We start from the raw sequence: 14,267 nt of genomic DNA on the forward strand, positions 1-14,267 counted from the left end.
GAGGCGGTGGCGGCGGTGGAGGCGGCGGCGAGGGGTGAGTGAGGGAGGGACTGAGGGAGGAAGCGCGGACCGGCACCGGCACGGACCGGCACCGGCACCGGCCTGTTCTGCCGCGCTCCGCTCTGACCACGTTCCCCTCGTTCTTCGCCCCGGCACTCTGACGCGTCTTTGCCGGCGCGGTCGCTCCGTCCCCCAGCGGCGGCTGTGGCAGTGCCGTGGGTGCTCAGGGCCTCCGTCCGCCCGCTCCCGGGGGATAGCGAGAGGGAGGGCAACCGCGACCGCGGGTGCCCGTCCCCGGTTGCTCTCCCGGTGCCCGTCTCGGTGTCGCCGGGCCCTCGGTACCTGCCTGAAGGGCAGTCGCTCACTCCGGTCATTGACGGGACCTGTAGGTGCAGGCGGTGCCACGAGGCCTCTCTCTCCCGTGACAAGAGGGCAGTTTCCAAACCGTGCTGTCACCATCGAGTCGCTATTCCGTGAGCTACTCCCGGCTCCGGCGGGGCTGGCGGAGGGCAGCGGGGAAGTCCGGCAGCCCGGTACCGCGGAGGGTCCCGGGGCAGGTCTGACTGCACGGCACCCGAAGGGGAGCACAGCTGAGCTCGGCGATGTCAGACCCGCGGGCACAGCACGGCTGGCAGGGGCACACCGTGGGCAGAGCGTGTGCTCGTTTGTCACCAGTAGATCTGGAACAGTTTCCCTTGCATCATTAGCGCTGCTTTGGCTTTTGGCGTAGAGAACACCGCCCTGGGGTTCACGCCGTGCTGCCCTCCCCGATGGTGGGTTAACCACGAGCGGGCATTCCCCAGGCCCGACCAGTACCGAAATGGAATGAAATGCCCCCAAAGTGTGCAGAGCTCAGAGCGTTTAGCAAAAGGGCTGCCCAGCCGGTCCGCTAACCTGAACTTCGTTTAAGGTGTGCTGGTGGACAGACTGGATATTAATGCTGTGATAAGGCTGTCAGGAAGAAAAATAAGGCCTTTCCTTGCTCATGTGTAGATGTTGCCCAGTGGCTGGATCTGACGTGTGTGGGGATGCTGGAATGGTTTTTGGGTACCGCTGTCTGTAAAGAAGAATGTTTGAAAGACCACTCATTAACACCAGTGCAGCCCAGCATGAAGCTGGAACCACATTCCGGTTTCAAAACTCAGCTAGTCTGCTTTGGATTTTATCTTCAAGTAATTTTTATTTGAAAGCAGAAACATTTTAATATTTAATAAGTTTTTTTTCTTCCTGATACAAGGGTAGTTAACAAGGAAGTATTGATCGTGTTACAGCAGTTCCTCTGCACTCCTGGTGAGTGAGATGCAATGCTTGGAACAAGAGGTGCACAAAGACTCCCTTTCTGAGAGACCGTGTGGAAATGGGTCGGGAAGTACCTCTAGCACTGCTTTTCCTCAATGAACCCACCTGCTAGACAGATTTTTTTCCACGTGGTTTAGGAGTCATTGAGTCTGTGCTAGAATGCAAAGGAGATTCGAGTTGTGAGGATGTCAGTTGCCATGGCAACACTATTTCCCCTGGATTTTGGTCCTGTCGTAATTACGCTCTTTTTCTAACTGATTTGGGAGCTTTGTGGTCCCTGGGGATCTTAGTGCCAGAGTTACTGGGGATCCTTCCCCTCACCAGATTGATCTAATGCTTTCCTAAAAGACCCAGCTGCTCGTTGCCAACGCTGGCTGCTGTTCCCTTGCATCACAGATGATTCAGGGGAATTTTTTGGGAACGTTCCACAGGTGTCACATCTTGGCAGGGAAATATAGGAAGAGAGAAATACGACTTTAGGGAGCTAAATATGAACTGTGCTTTCTAAGCATGTAGAGAGAGCTCTTTAAAACCCTGCATTATAACAGAGGAAATGTAACATCTATGGCAAAAAGCAATCTGATGGGAAAAAGGAAGAAAAAAAAGAAAAGTACTCGTTTGTGCTTTACTGACTTGCCAGGGTTTGGCTTGGGGTGCAGTATTCCTCTTCCCACATTGGTACTTGCAGGTGTAAGCTTTGTGGTGCTGTGTGGATCACAGTCCCTGCAGCCAGAGAAGCAGCCTCCAGGACTCAGGTCCTGGGTTCAGCTGAGCGTGCGGTGTCAGACCTGTGACACCCTGGCTGCTGCTTCAGTGCTCTCTAGTAAGCTGTGAGTAGCCTTACTAGCGGTGATTCACCTCTGCTGTGATAGAGCCAGAGACACCAGAGACCTTCATCATGGAATCTGCTCTCACAAGTGGGCTGGATGGAGCTGCCCCCCTGTGTCCGTGAGGGTGGCAGGGGACACTGTGAGGGGCCCAGTGTAGCAGATTCTCTCAGTGACTGGGATCACAGAGTCAGCGCTGGGAACCTGCCCCCACGCAGAGTGCTTTTGCTAATATTAACTTTAGTTCCACCGCAGCTCAATGGAGGGAAAAACTAGAAAGTGCCATAAATTCAGCTGGGCTTGTCAAAGCTGTCAAATTACCCCCTGACAAAGCTCCTGCCTGTAATGACTACAGCATCAGCTGGAGGGGATGTCTGCGATGGGGTGACAGTGCCGGGGCTCAGCACTGTTAGACTTGTGATGGATTGTCATTGGGGGCTCCTGGGCGCCAGTCGAGGGTGACGCTCTGAGCAGAGTTAGTTTTAAAAAAAAAAAAATCTAAAAATCTAAGGATGTAGACCAGCATCCTGCCCTCTGTTCTCAGCCAGAGTAATGCTGACTGCTAGATTCTAGTAAAGGTGTTTCTTGGCCCCATTTGTTAGTATTAGGAGTCCAGAGAGATAATGTCTTTACACGTATAAAAGGTGCTATTGATTTCCTGTTACTGTTGTCCTGAAATGTGCACAGGGTGTCTATGAAGCAGTGACAATTCTCCATCACTAGCTTTATGGGAAAAGAATGCTTATTGAATCTCCTCCCATAAATATAATCTCTTTCTCCCTTCCAGAATTTGCTGGCCCCTGTGGGAGTCCCTCATGTTATGTCTTTGAGAAAATTGATTTTTGTTGTCTCCGCTTTGTACACTTGTGTTTAGTATTATTTTTAATTTGGCTCATGTGATGTGAAGGCTTCTCTAACATTAAACATGCTTTCTCAGTCTTGTATTGCTTCTCCTTCATATAGATTAACATTTTCAGAATGTTTTAAAGTAAAATAAAGATATCTGCCTGGATAGTCTCTCTTCTTGTTGTTGGGAATTTTTTTAGTCTGAGCAAATCATTGCCCTGCTCCTTCTCTCCAGACAGGGCTGAGGCACTGACAGCTTTTCAGCTGCTTACAGGTAAATTCAGGGTAAGTTTCTGAAGTGAACACACACTGATTGATTATGGCTGAATGACACCATAGCCAAGAGCACAACTTGCAGTGTTGTCTGGTCAAGGAGCAAGGTGGTCTTTGAACTTTAAGAGTGGCAAAAATACTGTCAGATTTGTCCTTTCCTCTGTGTAGCAAATGACTGACTATGGGATTTTTCCTTTCAGGGAGGAAACGGCAACATGAATTCATAGATGATGAGTAGGATGCCAAAGCCAGAGATGACAGTGCTCTTGAAGAAATGCTGGGTAGAACAAAAAGGTAAAAGGAACAGCTAATTGAGTGCATTTCAGAGCCTGTGGGACTTTGTGGGGTACCTTTCCTCACGAGGCAAACGGCACACCCCCTCAAACTGGAGCTCAGTGTTCTGAATTCCCTCCTCCTCTGTTTTGCATGAAGTCCCAGTGCCACCTCTCACTCCTGACCTGCTCTCTCTTTGCTCGGGTTTGCCCCAAAGTGGCATCATTCTGTACCTAAAACCCGTGTGAGTTGTCCTTTCCACCCTGTCCCTGCATGCGTCCGCTGGCAGGTGCAGCAGTTCTCCCTGCCCCACCAGCCCAGCCGTCACTCCAGGCCTCTGCTGCCATGGTTGTGCTGAGAGCAAAAACAGAAATGAGAGCTGCACTGGACCAGTCCATTTGCAGCCAGTGTTGTGCTCCAGAGGGTCGGTCAGTCAGCCATGGCCTGTTCCTGCTGTGGCCATGCCCCTGGGCAGGTGCACACAGCTGTAGTGTTGGGAGTGTTCTGCAAACAGGTGCTTCTGACAGGGCCGATTTGCTCTCTGCTACTCTGGTGCCTGTTACTGCATTTTGTGATAATGCTGTTGAGATGCCCAGAGGAAACACTTCTTATTGCCTCTTTCATTCTCAGAAATTCTCTCTGAGAGTCCACCTGGGGACTTGGGGAGGTAAGAGGCAGATTTACCTGCAGAGCACCACGCAGTAGAAAGGCCTTGTTACGCTCATCCAGTGGCAGCAGAAGTGGCTGAAGCAACTGATGAGAAGCAAGAAAATCTTCATTAGTCATGTAGCTCTCTTTGGGATATTTTCATGCTTGTTTGTGCAGGCTGACTTAAATCCCTCAAAAGTCAAAAGCAAATGTTCTCCTTGTAACTGTTCCAGGTTTGCAGTGATGATCTGCTTGTTGCCCCTGCCTCTCGTCTCTCTCTGGCAGCAGCTGTGTGGGACACAGGGTATTTCTGGGGCAAGCCAAGGAGCTTGTCAGTACTGTGTAAAGGGTTGATATATATAAATAATAGTTTCTGCTGGAAGTGTTGTTTTCAAAACAGCAATCAGGGAAGAAGTCCCTGTAGTTCAGGTGTTTGTGCCATTTGGCCAACCAGAGCTCTTGGTCTCCTTGGAGCCTTCCAGCCCAATATGACAAGAGCCTGTCAGGGACAGAGCTCTTTGCTCTGCCCGTGTTCAAAATATCTGCTAAATATACTCTGAAACACTGATTGACTCTTTTGGAATGGTCCTAACTTGTATAAGCTGTCCTACAGTTCAAATACATGATTATATAATTTTTAGTTTAATAACACCAGAGATGAGAATTCAAGGATAGTTAAAATAGTAATTAGCAAGTTTCTGTTGTTGTCAATCCGTATTTTGGGAGATCTGATAGTTTTGTTTGTTGTTTTTCTGGATATGTGTATGTGAAGGCTGTTGATGTATTTTTCAGCTATTTCCATAAACTTGGATGTGAATCTGTTATACTCTTTGGGTTTCAAAATTCTTCACCATCAGTCTGGAGAGCTTTGAGTCTGTAAAATTGGAGAACAGCCAGTGCTGGCAGGACCCATGTCCCTACAGGAGTGCTGATTCCCCAGAGCCAGGTCGTGTAGCCATTCCTTGTTCCTCCTAGTCCCTGTTTGAGGTCCTGGAGCCCAGCCAGCACAGAGCAGTGGTGGCTACAGCACCCACAAGGCCAGGTGAAATGTGGAACAGGGAGGCTTTTCACTATTTGCTGCAGTTTTGAGAGCTCAATAGATGTGTTATTTTACCGCTCATGCCGTTAAATGTTGGCTCAGGGCAGGTGCACGGTGCTGGTGCTTTAAGGTGGCCAGTGGCCACTAGCTGTGCTCAGCACTGCCATTGCCAGCCCCAGCATTGCAAGACGTGCTGTCCGCTCAGCAGTGGCTGGAAAGCTCCGAAAGGACCAGATTTGGCATCAGCACAATCACTTCTGCAGGCGTTGTGCTTCGGGCACTGCCAAGTCCTCGCTGCTTCTGCTTCCTTCCAGCACATGGTATTTGGTGTGACCCTGGGGACAGACAGTTGCCTGCTGGGCTAGCTTGTGGTTTTTTGGTTTTTCCCGCAGTTGTGTCAGCATTCAGGTTTTCAGTTGTAGGGAAGCAACGGGCAATGCCTGTTCTGATCTGCTGGTTGTCCTGCATACACTGGCATCGATGAGCACTGGCAGCAGTGGGAGGTGGTATGTGTCACCCCTCTGGTGACATGGGCTGACAGACAGAGCTCTTGAGCGAGGGAGCCTGTCTAAGGGAGACTCACATTGTTTGGGGTCCTGTAGCCTCACTGCTGATGCAAGTTCTCTTACTGAGGTGGAGCTTTTCAGAGCACCTGAGTGTTCGTGTTTAGCCCACGTCTCGCAAGCAGTCAGGCAAGGAAGGTGAATCACTGCCTCGTATCCTTTGATCTGAAAGTTCAGCGCTAGTCCTTTTCTGTAATTTCTTAGTCACTGTATTTGAAGCTCTTGCCCTCAGAGTTGGGGGCAAGGCAGGAGGAGGAGATGCACTTACAATTCCTCCATTTTTGAAATACTTGATTTGAGGTAGAATATTGCATGGACCCACCAAAGCATTTTAGCAAGGCTGTGTCATGTATCAATGGCTTTTACTAGAAGTTGGGGCTCCGAGGTTTTCTGATTTTGTCTGTGGGGTTTTATTTGGTTTCCTTTGGGTTTTTCCCCAAGAAATTGTGGATGTTTTTGAATAGTACAGGTTACTTCCTCCGATGAGCTATGAACAACCTTTCACTGCAACCCTGGGAGTTTTAGTCCAGATACTTGCTTTCAACAAACTTGCTATAAACCATACAAGAGCTTTTGTGTGGATAAACTTCTGATATTGCTACTGAGAACATAAATTGGAATTTTGATTGTGAAAATTATTGGCAAAGTTTGGTCACGTGGAGCAGGTTTTACAGCGTGTGTGACAGGCTATTGATGACACAAGCACAGATCCAGGAGAAGATCCTGGGCTTCCTGTAAATATTCAGGTGAAGTTATGCTGACTTACTGTACACTGTTTCCCTGGCAGAGGTGGCCCTTTAGATAAATGTTAAATAAACACTAAATACAGACTGACACTGTCAAAAGCAGGATATAGCTCACTTAACACTGAAAGTGGCACTTCATAGAGACCTTTTGCAATTTGTAGTTCAATAAAAAGGGTAATCTGTGTAGAAATATTCTGTGCTTGCCTATTCTGTCCTTGTCTGCCAGTGCTGACAGGATCGTGTTCCTGGTTTTACCTTCGTGGTGTCCCAGGCTGAAATACTTCATATTTCACACTCTGGGTTCTATAAATAATTGATGTGCCTGTCTTAGCAACTGAGGATCAGCAGCAAATTGTATTATTCTGGAGTAATAGGGGTTTTCTGCATTCTTTACTCTTTTTCATCTTAATTTTCACTTTGCTACTGAGATTGAGGAACTGATTTACTCCACTTCAGGAGAGAAAGTATTACTGTACTGGTATTACTGTTCCAGTCCTTCAGGGGAGAAAGTTCAGGGGAAAGTCAGAACTCACAAATGAACCCATCTCAGTGAAAACGAGTTATTTCTGTGTATTTTCTGCAGCTACTGTTTGGATATATTTCTCATTTCGCGCAACTCTCATGGGTCACATGGGAAAGAATTGTCTTAAAGGTTAGACAAGGTTTAGGCAGACCTAGAAAGAAACTGCTCTGTGGCTAAAACTAGTGAGAAAATATTAAACCAATCATTTTTGCTTATAAGAACTGTTGTGTACCCTTGCTGACAGAGCAGAAGGGTTTTGGTATGATAAGGCACCCTTGGGCCACCCCAAGAGCACTGGAGCAGCTCCTCTGCCATGGTGCCACTGGGAGCAAAGCACGAGTGACTCTAGTTTGTGACACTGGGTTTACTCTTCCATTTGGTTTGCCTATTCATAAATAATGATGGGAAAAAAAGTCAGGGAAGTTCCCCCTCATTGTGAATTTATAACGTGGCAGAGCCCAATTGGGATGGAGTCCTTGAAAGATTTGGGATAATGCTTTCAGCAATGATGCTTTTTAATTGAAAGCTTGAGTGCTCTGTATGTTAATGATGCTCCCTGAGGGAATCACAGGAGAGACTTGGTTCAGAAGTGCCAGGATGGGTTTTTGGGCAAAGGGCAGTGCTGGGGCAGTGCTGTCTGAGCAAACTGACTCAGGTAAATTTGACTTTGCCTCTGGCTTCTAGTTCTGGAATCCACATGACTTTGAGCACCTTCTGTCTCTGTTACCATCACCAATTCTACTTCCTTTGGTTCTGTTGTTCTTCCATCGTCGTCTTCCATTACTCATTCTTCTGTTCTCAGTGCCTGAGGCTGACAGTTTCATACCTTGGTGACTGGTTTGGCTCCCAGATCCCTATTTATTCAGTTAATGTAGACAGCAGTCCAGTTCTAGAGGAGTTGGAAGAGATACTTATTTAAAAACAGGAACACAACTTTAGGAGTATAACTTTAGGGATCTTAAACATCCTTCCCCATTTGTTCCAGCTGTGGCTAGAGATCCAATCCCAAACTCACTTGTACTGAGCTGGGAGCTGTGCATCCACTGCAGAGCCAACACTGCATGATGGCTTCTGGCACTGAGAGTTTGCAGGATGTACACTTTCTCCCTGGGAAGAAAGGTTAGGATGTGGGTTAAACCATTCCCAGAGAGCAGGCAGGCTATACAGCTTGTTACAGGAGGATGACAGCTTAAAAAAAATTAAAAATCTAATCTTTCCATGACCCTCATTGAAGACTGCACTAAAATTCCAACCGAGGAGGCCACAGATGACAATCATATTCCCTCCTTACACAGAACAACTTGCTTGTCTTATTAGAACAGAAAGCAGAGAGAAATGTCCTGGATGTAGTGTAGGAAATTGTCTTTACTAAATCTAGCCCAGCGTTTATGAGTACTGTATATATTATTTGATTTTGCCAGAATTACATAAACATGGGGGAAAATTGTTAATGTAAGCTGACTACCGGAGTAAATCACAGCCTAATTATTCTTTTTTTCCCTGGCTAAAATTAGAATTTGATATAGTGGTCAATAGACATTTTCTTTAATTTTTGAGACATAATTTCTAATAGCTAATCCAAATGAATTGGAGAAAGTTGCCGCAGAATTGAAAAAATAAATTATCTGAATTTTATGGTGACTTACTGGTAAATCCCCTTAGTTGGAAGCTTTAATTTACCTCATATCTCATTTTTTTTCTCCTCTAACTGGCTTATGGGTGTATATTAGGGCAAAATGATTGTTACTTTCTTAGTGTCACTGGGGTGCTGGGAGCAGGAGCCAAAGTGAAGGCAGACCCCAGGCTGGCTGCAGGGGCAGTGTGTAGGGCATGGTGGCACAGCGCTCCCTGGCACTGCTGCCTGCAGCAAAGGCTAGCCCTTGGCACCCATGTCAGTCCTTCTGGAGCTGTGTGACGCTGTACTGGAATGATCGAGGCTCCAGCACTGCAACCCCTTGGGTGGCCACGTGTTTCCCACCCGGAGCTGGTGCCCCTGTAGAGGAGCTACATTGTTGGTCCTGTTCTTGGTTAAACAGGTAAATGGCTGTGTTGAGACTACTGGTTTAAATATCCACAAACTTTTTATGGGGCTTTGCACAGCAAAACCATCTTTCCTCAGGGCCCATTAAAAGGGCTGAGGCTTTGGAGTTGTACTTCATTTTAGCCTGGGGTGAACTCCCTGTAGCCAGGAGAGTTTAACTGGAGAGAATTTGACTGTAGTCTTCATATTTCTGAGGGAAACAAATGGGCTCAGAACTGCAGAAGGAACGGCAAGAATGATGGACCCAAAGCCCATAGTGTAGAAGGTGACTGAGCTTGATCTCCTGCTAGGGTAGTATGTGCTTTTGTCCATTCTGAGGGAGTCCAGTATTCTTAGTTCCTGGTAATGTATATTCTCTTCAACTTCCCCACATAATATCAGACAAGTTACTTGGATGGCTGAGCATTAGGTGGAGTATACTTTTTCAGAGAACCTTTTGGAAGAAATGCATGTTTTGGAATGTTTACCTGGTTTTGCTAAGCCTAGGAATTGGCAGTTGTACATCACAAATGCAGTGACATGTTGTAACAGTGGGTTTGTCCACGCACCTTGTCTTGGTTAAGTCTTGGGTTTATTCCTTGAAGAAACACCTTTAGATTCCATAAGTGGAGAAAGTAAAGGGCAAAACCATTTAATTTCTACCATGTGAAGTTTTTTTAATTATCTCTTTTCACACTTGTGAGAGTATTTTTGTGAAAACACTTGGCATTCCTTGCTTCTAAATCATGAAATAACTTTTTGCAAACAATTTACAAGAAATGGGATTCCAACATTGTCATTATGGCTATTAAACCTGTCTGAACTGTTTTCCTTTGTGCTGCTTGCCATAGCAACGGTGATGTGTAATTTGCTGAATATCCATAACAGGATATTTGAATATATTCTTTACAGTTTTACTTCTGCATATAGCTCAGTATGCCAAATCATCACATTAACCCAATTAACCAAGCCAGACCCACATCTGCCATGTATTGACAATTAAGAATTTTAAAAGAACTTGGTATTTCACCTCCCTTTTAATGAAACCAACCCAGACACCAATCACCAGCATAGCAGCAGCTTTTATCAGTGTGCTGATAAAAATTATTCATGATTCAGACTGCACAAACTCCTGGCACATCTCCTCTCTTGCTGCTTATCAGCTGGAGGTGGCTCTGTGCGTGTGCCCCTGGAAAGGTAAGAGCGAGCCAGTTTATCCCACGCCATCCATGCACGAAATCTTGTGCAGTTCAGTACCTCTGTGCCTTAACAGCAATTGGACCGAGTTTTAAACAGTGGGAGCTGGGAAACTTCAAAGATACCAGCAGCACTTCAGTTCAAATGGCTTCTTTCTTATCATTTCATTGCACACGAATTAAATGAAAATATTTGGGGCTTTGCTGGCACTCTGGATGAAAAATCCCCATTTAGTATGTGTGGTATTACACAGGTCATATTGCTGTAGTAACCTGTGTGTACACATTACCTATGTAATGCTGTAGTAACCTATGTGTACAGAATCACACCTAACATTAGGTAATTTCAGGTGTGGGAGATTCAGTTCATGAGGGGTTTGTGTCTCCTGGTAGAAAACCTCATGTTGATGAGGAGAATGAGTTCAGTAGCTAGATGGAGCAGAGTTCATACACTGCTTCAGTAACCCCTTAAAAATGCTTTATTCATCCTCATCCATGCAAATTCTTATTGTGTCTTTATGGACCAGGAAGGATCTAGAAAGCCAGGCAGTGCTCCCAAAGACACGTGATAGAGCAGGGTACACACTGCTGTGGAGTCAGGGTGGTTGTGTTAGTTGGGGCAGCGGAGCTGTTCCCAACTGGTGCAATGGCAGTTCCTATGTTCCCAGGCTGTGCAGCCAGGAGAAGGCAGCCAGTGTCCTGAACAACCTTGTCCCTCAGAGCATGGACCTCGTTACTTTAATGAGCCAGAGAGGTGCAGAAAGAACTGCTCAAGCTTTGGAGGGAAGAGACAGATGTACACTCGTGTGTGCGCAGAGCTGACTTGGCATTTCATGTAGTTTGTGGGTGATGTCAGGGTGATGTGACCCATGTAGAGTCCCCATGGTTACCTGTCCATAGGGTGTCAGTGAATACTGCAGCAAGGGCTGTGACTGGAATGAACGGTTGTGCCAGTCTCCCTGGCAAGAATGGGAAGGCTGTTTGTGGCAGCAGTTGCTGTGTGTTTGCAGGGAGCAGCCTGAGTTCCTGCCACGAGCATGAGAGGCTGCGAAAACAAACCCAACAGCTCTCCAGCATCCCTGTGTTTGGTACCAGAGTGAGGAGCTGTGTTAATCGGAGGAGCTGTGTTAGCCCCATCATTTCTCCCATCTCCTTTTCATTACTTGGTCTTGCCTGGATACCCACATGGAAACTGAAGCTGTCTGGGAATGCCGGCCTGACGTTGCTGGGGCAGGAGAGCAATGTGGCTGGAGGTGAGCTGGCTCAAGGCAGAAGCCCTGCAGGCTGTGCTCCTCGGCTAAGCCAGGTGCCCATTTCTTGCTGAAGAAGAGGTGGCAAGGCAGGTCTGTCCATTGGGGCTCCATCACCTGCCACCCCGAGAGGAGCACTGGGGAGGAGTTCAGCATGGACTGGCCCTCCACACCTCAGTGAAGTGTCAACCAAAGGTTTGGGACTTGCATCAGGAAGTTGCTTCCCCCCTCAGCCCTGAGGGATGCATCTGTTAGTCTGATACTATTTTTTGCAATAATGCAAACTCTGAGCTACAACAACGGTATGGCTACCTCATGTCTCTGCTAAGCATATGGACCGCCTTGGAAGAATAACCAAAGAGAGACATAAATTCCCTAGAATTCATCAAGAAAATGGTAGCTCTTTGCCAATGTGGCAACTAGAAAAGTTTTCATTTCCAGCATATTTTGAAGCACTGAAGGAAACAACTGTCTTAACTGATCCTGTGGCTGCATTAGTATTTGTGGGTATTTATAGGACACTGTACCAGATGAGCTTTCTGACCGTCGGGAGTGAGCCTGTCATTCTGGAGCCTCTTCATCAATGTGCCTTTCACGCTCCACAAGATTAGCAGCTGCTGAAAATAGGAAAAAGGAATTTTCCTTTCTTCTGTCTTAGAAGAGGCCCATCACACCATCCTCCTTTCGTCTGGGCTTGGAAACGGCTTCGGTCCTTAGCAAAGCCAAAGCACCAACAGGTCTTTTTAAAGAAGTTCTGCTCCCAGGAGGATATAAGGGAAAATATCCTTTTTGTGAGTTTAGTCACACACATCAAAGGAAACAACCGTTCCAGTCTTGGTTTGCATTGTGCAGGCATTAGCTGTGGTCCAGTTCCACAGGGATCTGCTTGAAGAGGCTGAAGTGCCCGTGCTCATCAAGCTTTCACGGAGATGGGGCAGACTCAACCAAGCCAGACCATGCTCCTCCTTGGGGCACGTCAGTTTTGAGAAGGACAGAGCGATTTCTTTGGTGTCGTGGGAGCCCCTTCACAGCCCCACCCCCCGGCCCCCTGCAGTGTGTGCTGAGTGGGATCTGTGACACTGTCTCACAAACCGTGCCCGAGAGATGGGCAGGACTCTCTCAAACCTTTAACGTCTCGTTGGCCACCGTAACTTGGTTCTCTCTGGAAATCACAAATCTTCACCTCCCTGCATAGTGCCAAGAACGCCCGTTTCACCCGAGCATCGTGCTGTGCACCCCGGAACGCTGCGGCTGGGGAAGAGGGCCTACAGCACCCCGACTGTTCAGCAGTACTGAAAAATGGGGAAATAACCTTTGCAGCGTCGGGGCCGCCGATCAGGGCAGGGAAACAGCTCCGGGCTTCGTCCGTCAGTTAGAAACGGGGTAGAGCCCGGGAGCTGCTCCCTGCCCGGAGGGTTCTTCTCCGCTCTAGGGGCTCGGCACCTCTCCCTCCCGGCAGCGCTGGGACCAGCCCAGCCGGGCAGACCTGACCAGGACACGCCGGTTCGGCACCGGCGTTATCGAGGGCGGTGACAAACACGGTTCGCAGGTGCCGCCTCTCACAAAACGGCCCCGGGGCGTCCCGGCGGGGGGTCATTTCGCTCTCTCAGTGTAGCCTCGGCTCCGGTGCCCGGCGCGGGGCGGCCCCGCCGGGCGGGGACTGGCGGCCGCGCCAATCGCCGCCTTTGTTTGGGGTCACCGGGCGCGGGAGGGGGCGGTGCCCGCCGGGGCCGCGCGCAGCCAATGGGCGGGGCCGGGGGCTCGGCCGGCCGGCTGACTGCGCGCCCCATTGGTGCCGCGCGCCGTCATTCTGGCGGACGGCGCTGCTCGTTGGCCGCTTGCGCGCGCCGAGCCGTGCGTCAGCGGCTTAGTCCCGCCTCCCCCGCGGGGCGATTGGCCCCGGCGGCCGTCACTCGCGCGCCCTCGGCCCTTCAGTGGCTGCCGCGGCCGTCGATCACGCGTTCCGTCCCCGCTCCCTTCGTCCGCCCAGCGCTGCCGCTGAGTGGTTGAGGCGCGTGCCACTGAAGCGCTGCCGCACTGCCATTGGCGGGGCGTGCTGTCCATCGCGCCCATCCCCTCCGGGCGCCCGCCCCCTGCCGGCCACGATTGGCCGCCGGGGATGTCAGTGCGGCGGATCGACCAATGGGCGGCGCGGGGCGTGCGCGGTGCGCGCGGGGCGGCCGGGCCGGCGGCGGCGCGGGAGGAGGCGGCGCGCGCCTGGTCCCGGTCGCGAGGAGGCGGAGGAGGATGTGGCGCGCGGAGGGGAAATGGCCGCCGAAAACAAGCCGGAAGGTGAGAACGCGGCCGGGCCGCCCCCGCCCCGCGCCGGGCCTCGCGCCGGGCCTGCCCGCCGGGCCGCCCCCGCCCCCCGCCGCGGGGCGGTGGCGGCGGCACAGGCCGGGCCGCGCGGCGCGAAGTTTGCGGCGGCGGCGCCCCCGCGGGGCCGGGCTGGGCCGGGCCGGGGCGGCGGGCGGGCCATGTGCAGCAGGAAGGCCGCGTGGCGCGGGGGCTGCGGCGGCCGGGCCGGGCCGGGCACGGTCCCGCCTCCCGCCGCCCGCCGGCACGTGCCCGCCCGCCGCCAACATGGAGGCCCCGGCGGCGCGGCCGGCGCGGGGCTGCTGCTCGCCACGGACGGGCCGGGCCGCCCCCGCCACCCCCCCCGCGGCGGCGGCGGCGCACGTGCATCGCGGGCGCGCGCCCGTCGGAAGCTGGGTGGCCTTGGCCGCGGCCCCGCCAGACCGGGGCCTCCGCGCCGCGGGCCGGC

At 50.5% G+C, this 14,267-nt stretch overlaps 1 protein-coding gene across 10 annotated transcripts in view; it reads left to right on the top strand.

Moving 5' to 3' along the window:
• Positions 1-14,267, top strand: part of CAMTA1 (calmodulin binding transcription activator 1) — a 235,325-nt gene continuing 221,058 nt past the window's right edge. For 4 of the 10 annotated variants that reach the window (XM_048326079.1, XM_048326089.1, XM_048326087.1 and 1 more), the window contains exon 1: positions 3,472-3,539. Coding sequence is in view for 3 of the 10 variants with exons in the window: in XM_048326078.1 (XP_048182035.1) it covers positions 3,473-3,539 (67 nt within the window). In the remaining 7 variants the exon portion in view is untranslated. Of the gene's footprint in view, positions 35-3,445; positions 3,540-13,679; positions 13,796-14,267 lie in introns of those variants that run through there. The other 6 variants (XM_048326086.1, XM_048326085.1, XM_048326078.1 and 3 more) reach the window with 5 other exon arrangements.

Source organism: Corvus hawaiiensis, chromosome 22, assembly GCF_020740725.1.
Source record: "Corvus hawaiiensis isolate bCorHaw1 chromosome 22, bCorHaw1.pri.cur, whole genome shotgun sequence".
Lineage (NCBI taxonomy): Eukaryota > Metazoa > Chordata > Aves > Passeriformes > Corvidae > Corvus > Corvus hawaiiensis.